Below are 18,664 nucleotides of genomic sequence, written 5' to 3' on the forward strand. Positions count from 1 at the left end.
CCATTTCCCAAACACATCTGGTCTATAAATATGCTTTAAACATACTCACATTTTCACTCATTGTGGTGGCTTTAGATGCAGAATTACTTCTCCTGTTTATAGAATATAAAAGACAGTATTAAAAAAAAAAAAAAAAAGGCCAGCAATCCCAACTGAATTTCTTCCGTTTGTAGACAAATTTCACAGAGAAAGCCGTGCAGCAAGGGATTGGCCCGGGAAACCCTAGGTATCTCATTGTAGCCCTAGGACTAAAGATTTCTGTGGATTATGCCAACAGAAACTTACTCACTTTTAACTTACCAATTTTTTAACATTTAGCATTTTGAAAGCTTGATCAATTATCATCAAAGTTCACTTTTTCCCATGGGAAGAAAGCTTTACACAGTAACTAGGGTTCTAGTCATCTGTTGTAGGCTGAACTGTATTCCCCTCAAAAATTCATGCTAAAGTCCCAGCTACCAGTACCTCAAAATGTGACTGTATTTGGAGATAGAGACTTTAAAATAGTAATTAAATTCAAATAAGGTCATTAGGGTGGGCCCTAATCCAATATGGCTGGCGGCCTTATAGGAAGAGTAAATTTAGACACAAACACAGGCAGACAGAAGACAATGTGAAGACAGAGAGAAGACTATCTATAAGCCAAGGAGAGAGGTCTGAAAGAGATCCTTCCCTTGTCGTCCTCAGAAGGAACCAACCTTGCTGTCACCTTGATCTGGATCCCTAGCCTCCAGAAGTGTAAGAAAACAAATTTCTGTTTAAGCCACTCAGTCTGTGGCACTTCGTTACGGCAGCCCTAGCAAATTAATATAACATCCAATTCATTATCCCCAAAATTTTGAGGGTGATGGATTTGACAAACGGCAAAAACGTATCTAGGAGAAAAGATATTGCCTCCCAGATTCCTACCTGCGTTAACAAAGACATCGTGATTGAAGAAAAGAATTACCTTCTCGCCATAGCAATGCCAGCCTTTCCCCTTGTATAAGATGATGCTGTCCAAAACCCCCAATTACTTTCTACCTTATTCAATAAAAGTGGAAGTCCCTACAATTGCCTAGGGTGGAATGCAGAGTGGCTATATCATCAGGCAACCTGTTTTCTGAACTTTTCCCCTTTGCTACTGCTATCCCTGATAACTTGGAGGTCATCTTGGACTTGTAGTGGGATATTATTAGACAGAGAGACCAGGGTTGAGTAGGAAGTCTGGGAACAGGAAATCAAAGGCAGCTAAGTCTTCAAAATGACTTAGAAGATGAGCAAGTATCTGAGGCCACGCAGCTGAGAGTAGAGGGGAATGACCATAGATCTGGGTTGGGTCTGCCATTTCCACGTACACAGAACGGACCGTCACAAATCAAGTGCACGTAAACTTGGTGATCTCTGATTCCTAGATTTCTAATCCTAGTTAACATATGTCCCCCAAACTCCAGGTTTATACATTCTGTTACTTACTAATACCTCCTTTTGGAAGCTTAGTAGGCATCTCAAATATTAAAATTCCAAAACATTCAGACCTTCCCATCTAAGCCCCCCAAACCTGCTCCCCTGAAGTCTTGCACATTTCAGTAAATGGTAACTCTATTCTTCTCAGATCCTTGGAGCTATCTTTGATTTTTCTTTTTCTCCCATATCCACATCCAGCAAATCAGTAAATTGTTTAAAATATATCCAGAATCCTATCATTTCTCAACATCTCCAACACCATCGCTTTGGAACCAGCCACCATTTTCTCTCGGCTAGATTACTGGGTAGTTTCCTAACTGGTCTCCCTGCTTCCTCCACTCTATGTCACCTTATAGTTTATTCCTCACAGAACAGCTAATGTGAGCTTCTAAGAATTAAGTAACAGGATACTACTCCCTCATTCAAAACCTTCCAGTGACTTCCCATCTTACTCAGAATCAAAGTCAAACTCCTCACAACTGTCCGGAAGGGGCTCCATGTAATCTGGCCTCCATTACTTTTGTGCATCCCCTCTCTCCATTGTCCTCAATCTGTTTCAGCCACATCAATCCCCTCGATATGCCTCAGATACTCCAGGCAAGCCGGGCCTCAAGACCTTTCCATCCGTTCTTTCTCCTCTGCTTGAATGCTCTTCTCATGGGTATCAGACAGATTTCTGCTCCTTCGGGTCTTTCTCAAATATCACTTCATCAGTGAGGCCCTTCCTAACCACCCTAAAGGACAGTCTCCACTCCCACCCTGTGCATTCTCTTACCCGCTTTAGTTTTCGCCATAATACTATGACAATCTGACAAACTGCAGAGTTTACATTTGTGTGTATTGTCCATCTTTTTCAATGTAAGCTCCGTGAGGCAGAGAGTTATTTGGTCTGTTTTGTTCACTGCCGTATTGCCATTCCCTAGGACAGGGTTGGGCACAAAATAAGTATTCAATTAAATGTGAAAATGCTGTTAAGTAAAAACTTATTTGAAAATTTTCAATTTAGCAAAATACAGCAAATATATTTTCCAAAGTAGTACTATGGAAATGCCTACAGGGGCAAATTAGTGACTACATTTCTTCTCTAGGTAATTGAGCAACATTGACAGATAGGCATGAGGCATGAGGTGGGATGTATTTCTTGATAAGTATGAGTCACTTCCGTAGGATACTTCACAACCAACTTTTCATGTTTGACTTGAAACAGATGATTAACAGAAAATTAGTTGAGGTGGGGGAAAGGCATGCATTTAAGAAAGTATACTTACTGGAACGAGGTCTCTTCTACAAAAGAATAAGTGTATATCATTAATGCAAGAGTTAATATAGTATGATGCAGATTAATATATTAATATATTAACATATGTTAATATATTAATATAAAAGTGAGTTTAGGCTTAATTTCTTTTTCTCAATGTTGATTCTCTCTTGTTATATCCGTACTTTCTAACCAAGGTTGGCAAACATTTTCTGTAAAGGGCCACTAGGCAAATATTTAAGCTTTGTAGGCCAATAGGTAAAACTGAGGATATTATGTAGGTACTTGTATAATAAGAGAGAACAAGTTTCCGAAAATTTTTATTAATAAAACTCAACATATAAAAATAATCAAAGTCTTAAGTATAGGTCTATTAATCGGAAGACTAGAATTCTTCTTTGGGGAGGGAATAACATTTCTCTTAATTAAGATTCAAAGTTAGTGTTCCTTGTTATCAAACAGATTGCAAATGTTCATTTGTAAAAACCATTTTTAGCCTGTGGGCCACAGAAAAACAGGTGGCAGGCCGGATATGGTCCACAGGTCATAGTTTGCCAATTCTTATCGGAAATGCAAGCAAGTTTAAGAAAATGATCCCCTTGGATAGGTTGTGGAGTAATATTCTTCACTAATGAATTCGTAATACCCAAGGAGAATCTTTAATTATTTTAAGAAAAATGTATTCACCAAGTCTCCAATAAAAACATTCAGACAGATACTTTTTACAAGTGGAGATAAAGATGGCAAGAATTCTGGAGTAATCTTATCTGTCTGTACTTTCACTGGTGGCCAGCAGGGGGACTCAGCTGGATTCCATGCAGAAAGTCCCATTTACACTAGTCTAAGACTGGAGCACTAAGGAAAAGAGCTATTAATTCACAGAGCAGTTATTCTTAATTATAGGGAACATTCTTGAAACAATGCTCATGGAAACATTTTATGACATAGTATCTATTTATAGGTTAAGTTTTGTGTTGCATAAAATGTTTTTTAAACCTAAATTCTAAAATTAATGTTCACTGTGAAACAATGGGTCTAAAACTTGCTTATGCTATAAATGTACTCTTCTGTTTAAAAAAACTCTGCTTTCTACACTATTGCCAATGGACGCGATGAAGTTCTACGGCTTTTGAGCTCTCAGATAATTTTAAAGACCGGGAGTAGAGAAATATGTTAAGAGAATAAAACATTATTTTTTTCATAATTCATATTATAATCACTCATATCAAACATATTTTATCATCAAATGGGGGTGTGGAGTTATAAAAAGTCTAAACTTGAAGAAGTAAAAACTATGTGGGGCACTTAGGTGGCTCAGTAAGTGGTTAAACGCCCAACTCTTGATTTTCACTCAGGTCATGACTTCATGGTTCCTGAGATCAATCCTGGCATCAGGCTCTGCACTGACACCGGGGGGCCTGCTAGAGAGTCTCTCTCTTTGCCCCTCCCCCACTTGTTTTTATTGAATAATTCTCTTGTATATACAGTGGTGCTAAATTTGATATTCCACATTCCGCTGTTCGACGCTGATAGAATATTTCACTGAAACTTCTTATGATAAAAGTGGAAATCAATTTACATCTTGAGATATGTAATTCCTAACGTAAAGAGATCTTAAATACATGTAAATATACTGGAACTATCCATGGATGTTGACTATCTCCCAGTAAGTGCTGCGGCATTACGCCACTCCAGGGCGCCTCTCACATACTCTGTGGTGTTTCCTGAATGTTCCGATGAGGCAGCTCTGCCTTTTGTCCCTATGTTTGCCAAAGTGCTTCATAACTCACCTACATGTCATGTTGAACATTTTCTTCTGCAGAAAAACCAATGAAAAATAGTATCTAGGGTTTGTTAGAACTAATTGGGAGAAACAATGTCTCATAAGAAAACTATATCCACCGGAAGTTGTCTAGCAAAGAAGGGTGAAATCCACTTACTTGAAAAGTAGCCTTTCCTCTGAGCATAGCACACACCAAGGCCACAAACAGAAATCACAAAGGCCACACCTACTACAGCTGCTATGATGCCACGTATGTTGAGATTGTCTGGAATGCAAAATAAACCATGCATGAATTTGGGTCAAACAGACAGACAGATGTAGTTATTGAATTGAAAAAAAAAATCACAAAAGCTCCCCTTGGCTTCTATACCATAAACATGGATAGTTTCATGCTGTTAAAGCCTGTTCAATTGACTCACTTCCAGGACAATGTTCAAAATTGCTTGAAAATATTAACAGAGGGCGCCTGGGTGGCTCAGTCGGTTGGGCGTCCGACTTCGGCTCAGGTCACGATCTCGCGGTATGTGAGTTCGAGCCCCGCATTGGGCTCTGTGCTGACTGCTCAGAGCCTGGAGCCCGTTTCCGATTCTGTGTCTCCCTCTCTCTCTGACCCTCCCCCGTTCATGCTCTGTCTCTCTCTGTCTCAAAAATAAATAAATGTTAAAAAAAAAAAATTTAAAAAAAGAAAATATTAACAGAATTAAGTTTTGAGGGGCACCTGGGTGACTCAGTCGGTTAAGCAGCTAACTCTTCGTTTCAGCTTAGGTCATGATCTCACTGTTCGTGGGATTGAGCCCCACCTCAGGGTCTGTGAAGGGCCCGCTTGGGATTCTCTCTCTCCCTCTCTCTGCCCCTCCCTCTCTTGCGCACACAATCTCTCTCTCAAAATAAATACACTTAAAAAAAAAAAAAGAACTGGGGTGCCTGGGTGACTCAGTCGGTTGGGCATCCGACTTCAGCTCAGGTCATGATCTCACAGTTTGTGAGTTCGAGCCCTGCATTGGGCTCTGTGCTGGCAGCTTGGAGCCTGGAGCCTGCTTCAGATTCTGTGTGTCTCTCTCTCTCTCTCTCTGCCCCTCCTCCGCCCACACCCTGTCTCTCTCTCTCCCTCTCTCTCAAATAAACATTAAACAAATTTTTTAAATAAAAAAAAGTTTTGCAAGAATCTTACATTTAAAGAAACTCTAGCTTCAGAAATAATACGTATGGTATATTCTCTTGCAGTCATTTGTAGAGGTAAAACTTCAAAAGATTAAATATCACACTGGAAGTGACCTTCAAAGTTCAGTGAATTCAAGTATTACACCACCACATACCCCCCAAATTCTACTTAAAATTCTTCTACATCATCATCTGTGTCAATTTCACCAATGCTGGAAAACTCAATCAGCTCCAAAGAAAGCTGTGCCACTGTTGTTCTATAAAACTAAGAATCGGCAACATCTTTCTTGAATTTAATGAGGCTTGTGTGTGTGTCCATATACACATATACACATATACACACCCACCTACATATATGCCATTAAGCTGTCATCCCATTAGGTTTAAAATGAACTAAACTCCCCAAGACTTTTTCCTGTTGTTATTAAGTCATCTTCTCTCTAACCTAAACAACTGGATTTTTTGGAACTCACTTTGAAATCACTACCATTGTTACCAACCTACGAGGCTTTTTCAGATTCTGTTGTCCAAGAATTAGATTATTAACCTTTCAAGATTAATATTTATGTAATTGGGAACTGCCTCAAAAATACCCTCATTCAAGTAATTAATAAAATGATGATTATGATTTTGTTAGGGAAAGAACTATGGAAGAGGCTATTACACAACCCCCTTCATATAATAGGATCTATTACACCCTCTGGGTATGGGATCCAACTATGTGTGAATCCGTCTAAATATTTAATTTGGATCACATTTCTCCAGCTCGTCCATAAGGATTTCGTGAGCCCCACTCCTCTGTCATTTGGGTACTGCCTGTGTATTGATTAATATGTAGATTACCTATACATTTTAAAGGAACAATTCCTCAAAGGGTTCTTGTTTTTAAAAGCAAGTATTAATTAGCATGTGATTAAATAACTTGGAGAAAATTTTAGGTAGCATTTTCTCAACAGTAATTTTAGATATTTAAAAGTACCACACATTTTGGGAAAGATTTTTTTAAAAGAAACATTATTTGAGTATGCTTATCATAAAACTCTCTGGTCTCAAATTTTTTTTTAAATTTTTATTTATTTTTGAGAGAGAGAGAGAGAGAGAGAAAACATAAGCAGGGGAGGGACAAAGAGAGAGGGAGACACAGAATCTGAAGCAGGCTCCAGGCTCTGAGCTGTTTGCACAGAGCCTGACGCGGGGCTCAAACTCACTAACCGTGAGATTGTGACCTGAGCTGAAGTCGGACGCTTAACCAACTGAGCCACCCAGGCACCCCACAAAATTTTTTTCTAATGCCAAGTGTTATTAATTTTCTCGTATATCTCTGAAATGTTAACTGATTGTTTTAAGAAAGAAAACTGGATACACCTTTTGAAAGGCTGAGTAATTTGACCAGAGTAGAAAGCATTATTTATTGCTTGGTATAAACTCAATTCATTTTTAGGGTCAGCTGGCTGGCTCAATTGGTAGAGCATGTGACTCTTGATCTCAGGGTTGTAAGTTCGAGCCCCATGTTGGGTGTAGAGATTACTTAAAAGTAAAATCTTAAACCAACAAACAAAACAACAACTCAGGAGCACCTTGGTGGCTCAGTTGGTTAAGCATCTGACTTTGGCTTAGGTCATGATCTCACGGTTCATGAATTCAAGCCCCACTTTGGGCTCTGTGCTGGCAGCTCAGAGCCTAGAGCCTGCTTCGAATTCTGTGTTTCCCTCCCTTTCTCTGCCCTCCCCCTCTAAGAAAATTTTAAAAAATAAACTCAGTTCAATTTTGCTTAAGTATTCAGAGGTCAATGAGACCCACCTATTTATTTACTTAAAACAATAGAGGAGGGGCGCCTGGGTGGCTCAATCAGTTAAGCATCCGACTCTCGATATTGGCTCAGGTCATGATCTCATGGTTCGTGGGTTTGAGCCCAAAGTCGGGCTTTGTGCTAACAGCAAGGAGCCTGGTTGGGATTTTCTCTCTCCTCTCTCGCTGCCCCTTCCTTTCAAAAATAAATGAATAAACTTTAAAAACAAAATAATCTTTATAAAAATAGCAGAGAGGCAATATCCACAGTATTCAGTCTTTTTTTCTTTTTTTTTTTAAGTTTATTTATTTATTTATTTAGAGAGAAATAAATTTATTTAGTGAGACAGAGGGAGAGAGAGAATCCCAAGCAGAGCTTGACGTGGGCCTCAAACTCACAAACTGTGAGATCATGACCTGAGCTGAAGTCAGACGCTTAACTGACAGGCACCCTACAATATTCATAATCGAAGCCAAAATGAAATTAATAGGGGAAAAAATCCACAATAATCATAATCTAAGGCAAATTGGTAACTAAATGAAACTCCTTAGAACCAAACTGTATCTACTATTTTCTTTGCAGTAGTCAAAGAATGTGGTATCTGTGGAGTTTTCAACCTCAAGGTTATTATCTGACAAAAATCTGTCTTACAGTTTGACAGTGAATTTGACATCTCACAACGACAAAAAAAAATGTCTTCTCCTGTAAGACACAGTATAAATTTTATTTTATTTTTTTTTAGTGAAATGGAAGGAGTCTTGTAAGTTAGAGGTAAGATGTTCTCATGCCATTTGCCATGTACTGCGAGACTGAGAACAAGTTCTAAAGCCGCCTTATGTCTTACTATAGAGAAAATGTAACACACACAAATCTATTGTGTTCTTTCTTTGAGAAAAAAAAAAAAAAGTCCAGTATGAAAGGAAGGTATCATTATTCTCACTGAAAGGAAAGGAGCCAAACTGTTAAAATACTAAGTGGGAGTGGGGTCTTGTGGAGTTTTACAGGGACAGCTTGGGAATGATCACCAGACCCATGATTTACCTTCTTTCTGAACTTCAAAAAGAGCTTCTTTAAAGCAGTTAACAGATTCTGTTTGGGGTTACAAGTTACTACCGATGGTTTACCAAAAAAACCTTTGATATGTGATTTCATGAATTCTTACGGATTTCAAAAGATACACATTCCAAACCAAGGGCATGAAACACCTAGGATCAATGGATGAGCATTAAACAAACTAAATTTTAACTTGTAAGCTAACTTATACCAGAAAGAGGAGATAATGGTAAAATCCTAGTGAAATTATAGTGATGATACTAAAAAAACACCAACTACTGAATTTCATCTAGTATGTATTTATTTACTCCAGGCCAGGGAAAAACATTCACTAGTCCATTAAAACCATGCCTTCGCAGATAGGATTTCTTAAGGTGAGACTACATTAGGCACTGAAATTAAATGGGACCATGTAAAGAAAAAAAACTAAAACAGTAATACTGCAGGGGGAATAAGGCTACCGTAAAAAACATGAGGATAGTATGTGAATGAATGAAGTTGGGGAAACACTGTACTAATGCATTAATTTTAAACATGTTCTGATAAATTTTTCTAATGATAACTCCAAAGCAGCACTAAGAGGGATACTTTCTTTTTTTTTTTTCTTTTTTTTTTAATGTTTATTTTTATTTTTAAGAGAGAGAGAGACAGAGCATGAGCAGGGCCAGGGCAGAGAGAGAGAGACAGACAGAATCCAAAGCAGGCTCCAGGCTCTGAGCTGTCGGCACAGAGCTCTACGCAGGGCTTGAACTCACAAACCTCGAGACTATGACCTGGGCTGAAGTGGGACGCTTAACTGACTAAGCCACCCAGGCGCCCCAAGAGGGATGCTTTCTGATATTTTAAGCAAACACTTATGTTTGACTGTTACCATCAACACTTGGAGTGAATTTGGTAGATAATAAGTATCTCTGAATTTCAAAAAGACACTTGTGGAAATTAGAATACCCTATTGAGTTTCTTATACGTTAGGGTATCCTGACCTCTAACAAGATCAATCATATTTTCTTTAAAAGACAATGCCAAGAATTTAACCGCACATAAACAACACAAATTAGTGTGCATGTATCTGCATATCTCCGAGCACAGCGAAAAAGCAAATTTCTGACCTCACAAAGATGAAGACAAGCTCCTAAACCCAGGGGAGCCATGGGTATTCAGCTTCAGGGTGCAGCCCTCCTGAGTGACCTTTCACCCCGCAGGTGCGACCTCCGGCTACCCCCCTCCATTACACAACCATTTGCAAAACACAGGACTTTCACAAAGGGAGGACTGAACCCACTTATTAAAAATAAAATGAAAGTAAATATCTGCTCTGGAACTCATATAATCTGAAAAGATTCCCGAGTACTAATTTTTTGAATTCTAAGAAGCTTACGTTGTGAAATATGGCAGGTATGTTTTATAGCAAATAGGGATTCATGACTACATTTAACATGTCTCATTTTTTTAAATTTAAATCAAAGTTAGTTAACATACAGCATGATAATGGTTTCGGGAGTAGAATGTAGTGATTCATCACGTACATATAACACCCGTGTACATCCCAAAAGTGCCCTCCTTAATGCCCATCGCCCATACAGCTCATCCCCCCCCCCAACACACACACTCCAGCAACTCTCAGTTTGTTCTTTGTAAGATCTCTTATGGTTTGCCTTGAGAGCCTACTCTGATAAGTAAAGCACTGTATTTTAGGAGATTGAAAAAAATTACCAATAATAATCTGATAACAACAACTAAAATAGCCAACAATCTGCCAGTGCTATTTCAATAACCCTTTGAGTTTTTTTTGTTTAAAAAAAATTTTTTTTAACGTTTATTTTATTTATTTTTGAGACAGAGAGAGACAGAGCATGAGCGGGGGAGGGTCAGAGAGAGGGAGACACAGAATCCAAAGCAGGCTCCAGGCTCTGAGCTGTCAGCACAGAGCCCGACGCGGGGCTCGAACTCACGGACCGCGAGATCATGACCTGAGCCGAAGTCAGACGCTTAACTGACTGAGCCACCCAGGCGCCCCTGTTTTGTTTTTTTTTAAAGTAAGCTCTACTCCCAACATGGGACTTGAACTCACGACCCCAAGATCAAGAGTCTCATGCTGTACTGACTGAGCCAGCCAGGCACCCCCTCAAATACTGATTATTTGAATCTTCATAATAACCCTATGAAGACAGCGTGTTACTACTTCCATCTTGGGGAAGCTGAGGCTAAATAATTTGCCCAAGAATATGTAGCTAGGAAGTGATGGAGCTAGAAATCCAACACCATACCGAATCCTTGACCCTGCGCAATTTATAACAGTCACAGTGTTTGAAAAAGGCCGCCTGGACAAGCATATTTTTAAAACAATTATCTGAAAAATTAAGAAACTTCAACAGTATAATGCTAAACATTCTTGGCTCGTTTGGGAGACGAACTAAGAACAGAATGTGTGCTTTTTGCAACACATCATGTCCAAGCGAATTTTAAACACTCCGTCTGGCTTATCTTTCCAATCACTCGGCCCGATCCTACCCCTTGCTCCTTCTCCCCAAGCACTCGTGCGTTCTGGCTGCCAACCACTGCTCCTCCCGGTATCTCATGCTTACCTACTTGCATTCGCTTCGCGTGACACCTGCGACGTCCCACGGAATTATGGGCTTCACAGAAATATTCTCCACTGTCTAGTTTTGAAACAGTGTTAAATTGCTATTTGCGGAAGGAAAACAAACATATATGTTAAGCAATAAATCTCTAAGTAGACTCCTAAAGCAACCGCATCCCTTGAATTTTAGCCATCAGTAGGCCTTTCCTTTTTCACCACCTAGGCCTTTATACCTTTACCGCGAATTCAAAAATCTGCCATGACTTCCAGGCGTAATTAGCCAGGCTTCCTGTTTATTTTGCCAGAGAAGGACTTAAATATATACGGGGAAGTGTCTTTGTTTTGTGATACTGAGGAGGCGGTATGGTTAAGAAGGCAGTGGGCATTTTTCACAGTTTACAGCACATGGTACTATGACGTTTTGTCAGTATTTCTAAGTCCTGGGACGTACCACTCGGAAAGGCAGGCCTCCTTGGCCTGAAGGGGCTAATGCAGTTTTCTCAGCCATGAGTGAGTTCGCTGCAGCAGCAAACAATCAACACTTCCTCTAAAGGGCCAGAAGTCCTACCAGGAAGTAGCTTAGCGCCTAGGAAAATCCTAATGGGTGTAGCTTACAGGGTTACAAATCCTCTCCGTGGTAGAATTCTTGAAAATTCTGAAAGAATAAAGGGCTAACTTTTGCTCCTTCTACTCTCTGCCACAATAACTGAAAGGTAAGACTTTGGTATTATAGGCTTCGTAGTTTTTATTAGTGGATTTATTCCCTTTGTGAATTTCTGGAAGGAAGGAAGGAAGGAAGGAAGGAAGGAAGGAAGGAAGGAAGGCAAGGAGGGAGAGAGGGAAGGAAGGGAAGGAGGGAGGGAATGCAGTGGGTCCTGAACACCTTAAAGGATCCTGCCAGTGCAGAGGATGAGAGGGGTACTCAGAATCATTCTTTCGGTGCCCTCCTGGTCACACCCTCAATACTGCAGTGGTCACTGTGGACTGCATCCATGACAGCCACGAATCTCTAAGGAGCACCTCCTCATTGTCTTAGATCCTCATGCAATACATGTTCCTAAAAACCAGGCTTTTGATCCACGAACTCCCTTTTCTCTCTCCCTTTCCATCACCCACCACCTACACATCGCCCTTTTTTTCTGTATACTTCAACATGATAGGACAGAAAGCTTCTCCTCGTGTATTTCACTTTATGAAATCATCTCTCACTGTCCCCAAAGCCAGACTATAAAAATATTCACCAGGAATGTAAGGCCAAGGGTAAGTATTCACAACAAGTTAGACTAAAACCATAAATGATTTACTGGTGCATAAGTAGTAATTGAAAGGAAGTCATTATCATCCATCCGCTGGAGTCTTTGTTGCTTATTTCTCAGGAAATAACCCATCCTTGTCCTGCCCTGGTGCCTCCCTTTGACATCATAAGATATTTCAAGGGTTGAGGCTAAGTGGGGAAGGTGAATCTATATCGTTTCAAACTCACCTTGAGGCTTTTATCACCTGCTCTGAGAAAAAATAAATTTGAAAAGTAAATATAGCGAAGTGTGACGGCAGGTCTTCTGCCCAAGTTCTCAGTGTAAAATTCATCGGACCTGCTGACTGAGCCCGCTGACGCTGCAAGGGCTGGAGTGCGGCCCTCCTCAAGGAGCCACAGCCAACAATATGCTTTATTATTTCCCAGAGGATCTGGTATTTAAATGTTACGGTGCGCGTGTAGATTGAAGGAACGAACCTTTTGACAGTTGTTAAAATTATTATTGTTAGTTCTTTGTATTGCCTTCCCATCTCCTTTTCCATCACTTCCGTGGGCATGTGCCATCTGTCCGGCACCCCCCTCCATCTCTCCACTTAAGCAATGGTTATCAGCCCTCTATTCTCCATCATTTTAGTTCTAATAATTTTTCTTCTCCAAACACAAGACTGCTATTAGGCCAATGCTTATCATGACCTTACCAGAGTCCCAGATTTTGTATTCATTGTATATGAGCTGTTGCTGCCTTGGGGGCCACGTCTCGGATTCTCTAACAAATTGACGCCATCTTTAAACCACGTGTACTCAGGAGCTGGATTCCCTTCTTTGTCGTGACATCGCAGCTCTACCACAGTTCCACTCAGAGCAGAGCTGGGGACGTTACACAACGGTACTGCTGGAGCCACTGAAGGATGGAAGTCAAACGGCACTGGTTATTTATAAGCTAAACAAGAATTTTAACAGCCAGGTAAAGATGGGTTTATTGGACCCCTGGGATAGAGACTGGCTACTTGTTCAAGAGATCCCTTTCCTTTCTTCATGGGGACACAGCTAGACCACGTTTGCCAGGCCCCTTGCAGCCAGATGGAGTCACATGCATGAGTTCTGGCCAATGGCGCGTGGGAAAAGTGATATATGCCATTTCTGGACCTGATTCTAGACCATAAACACTAATCTAGGTACTACTTCGAAGAGATTTTGGAGCTGTAACTAAGGTCCCAGATCTACTGTCTTTTAAAATAGGGAGATAACATAGATGGGTCTGACCTAATTGCATGACCCCTTGAAAAGTCATTTTCTCTGGTCGGTCACAGAAGGGAAAGTCAGAGATTCAAAGCACAGGAAGGATTCAACATGCTTTTGTCGGACTCTAGGTGGAGAGGGCCACGTGGCAAGAGACGTGGCGCCTCCAGGAGCCGAGTGTGGCCCTCAGCTCACAGCCAGCATGGAATGGAGACTTCAGTAGTGCAGCCACAGGAACTGAAATCTGCCAACAATAGTGAGCTTGGCAGTGGGCATCTCTGCGGAGCCTCCAGGCAAGAACTCAGCCCAGCTGACTCCCTGATTTCATCCTTGTGATACCCTAGGCAGAGAGCACGGCCTTACCTCCTGGACTTCTCTGAGCTACAGAACTGTGAGCTCATAAGTGGCTGGTGTTTTAAGCTGCTAGGCTTGTGATCATTTGTTCTGTAGCAATGGAAGACTCATGTACCAGCTGAATCTCCTGCAAGGTTTTCTGAATTAAATTTCTACTATACTGGTGCATCGCTAGCATTTTAGGAAGACCCTGGGTTGTATAGAAAAAGGAAGAGGAGTTATTTGACTCTCTATGATCAACAGTTTATATTAATATCTATGGAGAAGAAAAGACCATGTTCCTCCACTAACTGTCAGCATGAGCTATTAGGATCTATCGATGAGTCTCAGAGTAACTAAATATATTGGCTTTGGAGTTAATTCCACCAGGGTCCGAATCCTGGTCCAGACACTTATTGGCTGTGTAGACTTGGGAAATCATTTAGCTTCTGTTTTCTCATCTATAAAACTGAAGTTGTCAGTGAAGATTAAGTAAAATTACATATGTGAAAGAGCCTAACACATACTAGTTGCACGGTAAATTTCCCCTCTTTACCAAATAACCTCTAACTCTTTCTCTGGCCTACTTTTTCGTTTTATTGCTTTTCCATCATCTCATGTGATAGGATTTTATGTGGTAAGAGATATACCACATATACTGAAAGGTACTGAAAAATAAACTCTTAGGGGAACTGCTCCTATGTACAGGATAGGGCCATTAAGATTCACCTTAATCTTAAATGATAAGAGATCTTGTCAGAAAAAATTAGTCAGAGTAAAATTTCAGCAGCAAATGAGGTGAAGAGGAGATACAGCCAAGATTTTGCAGGAAAGGTGCTGATTTCTAGAACTTTCCTGACTGGGGCCCCAGGTTGCCTCATTGCCCAGGGCTGGGGGATGAGGGAGGGAGGGTGGACAACAGTAATCCCACAGATACAAGCGCATCATACCTAGTACTTCCAGAGTAACCGTATCTTCTTCCAGGTTTTGGCCTTTCTTAGATGGGGCACTAATTTCACAACGATATTTCCCAGCATCATTTCTTGTAACATTTTTGATCCGTATACTGAAATCTATCATCTCAGCTCGATATTTAAAATCACCTTTTAGAAAAAGAAGACAATGACGTTAATAAGAATGCAACTAACTTTCCCTATACTACCTTCCTCAAGTCACCTCGCTTTTATTCTATTTGTGCCTCTAAGCACTGAATTATTTTGAGGCAAATTATTTTATTTTATTTTATTTTATTTTATTTTTTGAGGCAAATTATTTTAGCATGTCATCTATTATTATCAATGCTTTAAAAGCTCATTACATATTCAACAGGAAAAACAGGAAGTGGAAAGAAGTGTATAATAAATTAAAAATTAAAAATAAAGCCCCACTAGGGGCGCCTGGGTGGCTCAGTCAGTTAAGCGTCTGACTTCAGCTCAGGTCATGATCTTACGGTTTGTGGGTTTGAGCCCCGCATCAGGCTCTGTGCTCACAGCTCAGAGCCTGGAGCATGCTTCGGATTCTGTGTCTCCCTCTCTCTTTCTCTGGCCCTCTACTGCTCACACTCTGTCTCTCTGTCTCTCAAAAATAAATAAACACTAAAAAACAAATAAAAAAAAATAAAGCGCCAGTTAAAGGTAGTTGTATTTACCCTCTACCCACTCCCCTCCCCATAAGCCTAAGTCTTAACTCCTTAGGCTTGTTAGTGATGGCCTAGCTTTCTAGACGGTGATATGGACATAGGGTAACATGACAACGACTGAGCAATGACCCTCCACCTCACTTCCACACCATCCCTTCCTCCTTTCTCTCAAGAGTCTAATCTACTGAGCCAGCAAGAACAATTGCATTTTACATCCTTTACAAATGAGCTGAGACATGAAGGGTCCAGGGTCTCCACGGACTTCGCCTTCTTCTGTTCTCTGTCCTGTTTTGGGGGTGTTGTGTTCTAGGTCTCAGTCATTGTTGGTTTCATCTCATACTTACAAAACATATTCTCTTTCACCATACACAAAAATAAACTCAAAATGGATTAAACCTAAATGTGAGACCTGAAACCATAAAAATCCTCGAAGAGAGCATAGGCAATAATCTTTCTGACAGCAGTCATAACAACATTTTTCTAGACAGATCTCCTGAGGCAAGAGAAATAACAGCAAAAATAAACTATTGGGACTACATCAAAACAAAAAGTTTCTTCAATGAAGGAAACAATTAACAAAATTAAAAGGCAGCCTATGGAATGGAAGAAGATATCTGCAAATTATATATTTGCTAAAGGGTTAGGATCCAAAATATATAAAGCACTGATATGACTCAATACCCCAAAACAAATAATCCAATTAAAAAATGGGCGGAAGACATGAACAGACATTTCTCCCAAGAAGACATACAGATGCCCAAAAGACACATGGAAAGATGCTCAACATCACGCCTCATCAAGGCAAATCAAAACTACAATGAGATATCACTTCATACCGGTCAAATGGCTAACATCAAAAACACAACAAACAACAAGTGTTGGTGAAGTTATAGAGAAAAAGGAACCCTTGTACACTGCTTGTGGGGATGCAAACTGGTGCAGCTATTGTGGAAAACTGTATGGAAGTTCCTCAAAAATTAAAAATAGAACTACCGTATGGACCAGGAATCGTACCCCTGGGTATTTACACAAAAGATACAAAAATTCTAATTCAAAGCGGTAACACACACCCCTATGTTTATTGCAGCGCAATTTACAATAGTCAAATTATGGAAGCAGCCTAAGTGTCCATCAATAGATGTATGGATAAAGAAGATGAGGTATATATACAAAATGGAATATTACTCAGCCATAAAAAGAATGAAATCTTGCCATTTGCAATAACATGGATAGAGCTGGAGGCTATTACCCTAAAAGAAATAAATCAGTCAGAGGAAGACAAACGCCGTATGATTTTCACTCATATGTGGAACTTAAGAAACAAATGAGCAAAGGAAAAAAAAAAAAAAACAACAGAGAGAGAGAGAGAGAGAGAGAGAGAGAGAGAGACAAACCAAGAAAAAGACTCTTAATTGTAGAGAACAAACTTATGGTTACCAGAGGGGAGATGGGTAGGGGAATGGGGGAAATATGGGATAGGGATTAAAGAGTATTGTTATCATGATGAAAATAAAATAAAAATGAAATAAAATAAAATAAAATGAAATAAAATGAAATAAAATAAAGTAAAATGAAATAAAATGAAATAAAATAAAATGATAAAAACCCCCACATTGTCCATAATTAGCCCTGTCCTGTTTTTATTTGTAAATTAAAGAATCTGGGCTACATTTGGTGTTCTCTTGCTCTCACCTCCTCAAGTCTACAGCATCTTACCTTGAAGAGACTGTTGGTAGTAGACAAAGGAGACACTCCGGCCCAGTTTCTTCCACTCTAACCTGGAGGACATGGTCTTCTTTGCATATTTGCAGGCTAATATAACCTCTAGGAACAACAACAAAAATACTTGTTTTCTAATTGTTCCTATGAATTTATATTTTACTTAAGTAAATTGTTAAACAGCCTTCAGCTATTCCCATTCATTCATTCATTCACTCATAAATCACTTCAACAGACTCCATGATGAACCTGAGAGCATTACAGCTCTTCTCCATAATAATTGCACGACACTATGTTACTCACCCTACTTCTTGAGCCTCGGTTACCATCTGTAAAATGAGACCGTATTTCCTAGAGTTGAAGTGAGTCCTCAAATACAATAATATATGCAAAACACACATGCCTGGACATAGTAAGTAATGTGAAAATGGCAGTCATGGTCAACGATTTATCTCACTATTCCCAGTCTCAGTCATCAAGGTTACAGTTTGGTAGAAGAGGCAAACAAGATCATGTAATTTTGATCCATTGTGATAAGTGCCATGAGTGCCATGGAGGTTAACAGAGAGGGTGCTTCACACCTAGTGCCTAAGAAAGGCTCCCAGTCCAGCCTGTGGAATCCACAAACATTCCATCAACAAGCTACAATCTCATTCAGGTTCCTTTTTTGATAACCCTCTCTATGGATGTATTAATACAAACCCAGTATGGACTTCTACTAAATCATGGATTCCTATTCTTTATCCAGATAAATTATGAAAAGATTCAGTCTTGGCATCAAGTTTAACTGCCTCCCTGTAGTTCATTTCAGTTACTTTATTACAGGAAATTTACTGCAGTCACATCTTTAAAGAATTCCTGGAACCTTGAAGGAACCCCCACTTAACTGTCCAAACAAGATCACCAAGGTGGGGAGAAATCCTGTGTCTGCTTTGAGTTACCAAAGGAAACTCTGCTTGTAAATATTTTTAAGGCACATTTCAATCAGGCAATCTAGAGTGTCACCTTCATATTTCTGAGATTTTTTTCCCCCACGATGCATCTAGTTTGACCCCAAAACACCAATCTTTGACTAGAAGAGACATTATGTTAAAATCCTTTCCATATCTCTGATTTTGATGTAGGAGATTGAATGCCATTTTAAAAAAGAATTCAGGATATTATATGATATGGTAGATTAGAAAGCAATTCTTGTACTATCCCAGGTTTATTAATATGCACACAAATATGGACAAAAAGCCTGTAGGAATATGTATGAAAATATTAACCCAGTGGTGATTTTTGTGAGATAGGATTATGACTTTTCTTTTTGTTATATGTAGCTTCTAATTTTTCTTTTAGTTTTACACATGTTGTTAGGATAAAAGGTAATGGAAAAAAGAAAACAGAACAGAGAAAAGAAAGGCAA

General features: G+C 39.7%; 1 protein-coding gene across 4 annotated transcripts in view; it reads right to left on the reverse strand.

Annotated features, from left to right (window-relative positions):
* The window catches only part of JAM2 (junctional adhesion molecule 2), a 61,136-nt gene that overhangs the window by 3,852 nt on the left and 38,620 nt on the right, over window positions 1-18,664 (reverse strand). For 2 of the 4 annotated variants that reach the window (XM_060640319.3, XM_060640321.3), the window contains exons 3-9: window positions 17,254-17,361; window positions 14,849-15,001; window positions 13,025-13,227; window positions 11,076-11,175; window positions 4,645-4,752; window positions 2,222-2,365; window positions 50-92 (exon numbers count right to left, since the gene is read on the reverse strand). In XM_060640319.3, the coding sequence (XP_060496302.1) occupies window positions 58-92; window positions 2,222-2,365; window positions 4,645-4,752; window positions 11,076-11,175; window positions 13,025-13,227; window positions 14,849-15,001; window positions 17,254-17,361 (851 nt within the window). In that variant the 3' untranslated portion in view covers window positions 50-57. Of the gene's footprint in view, window positions 1-49; window positions 93-2,221; window positions 2,366-2,714; window positions 2,731-4,644; window positions 4,753-11,075; window positions 11,176-13,024; window positions 13,228-14,848; window positions 15,002-17,253; window positions 17,362-18,664 lie in introns of all 4 variants that reach the window. The other 2 variants (XR_009612458.3, XM_060640320.3) reach the window with 2 other exon arrangements.

The sequence above is a fragment of the Panthera onca genome, chromosome C2 (genome assembly GCF_046562875.1).
Source record: "Panthera onca isolate mPanOnc1 chromosome C2, mPanOnc1 haplotype 2, whole genome shotgun sequence".
Taxonomy (NCBI): Eukaryota; Metazoa; Chordata; class Mammalia; order Carnivora; family Felidae; genus Panthera; species Panthera onca.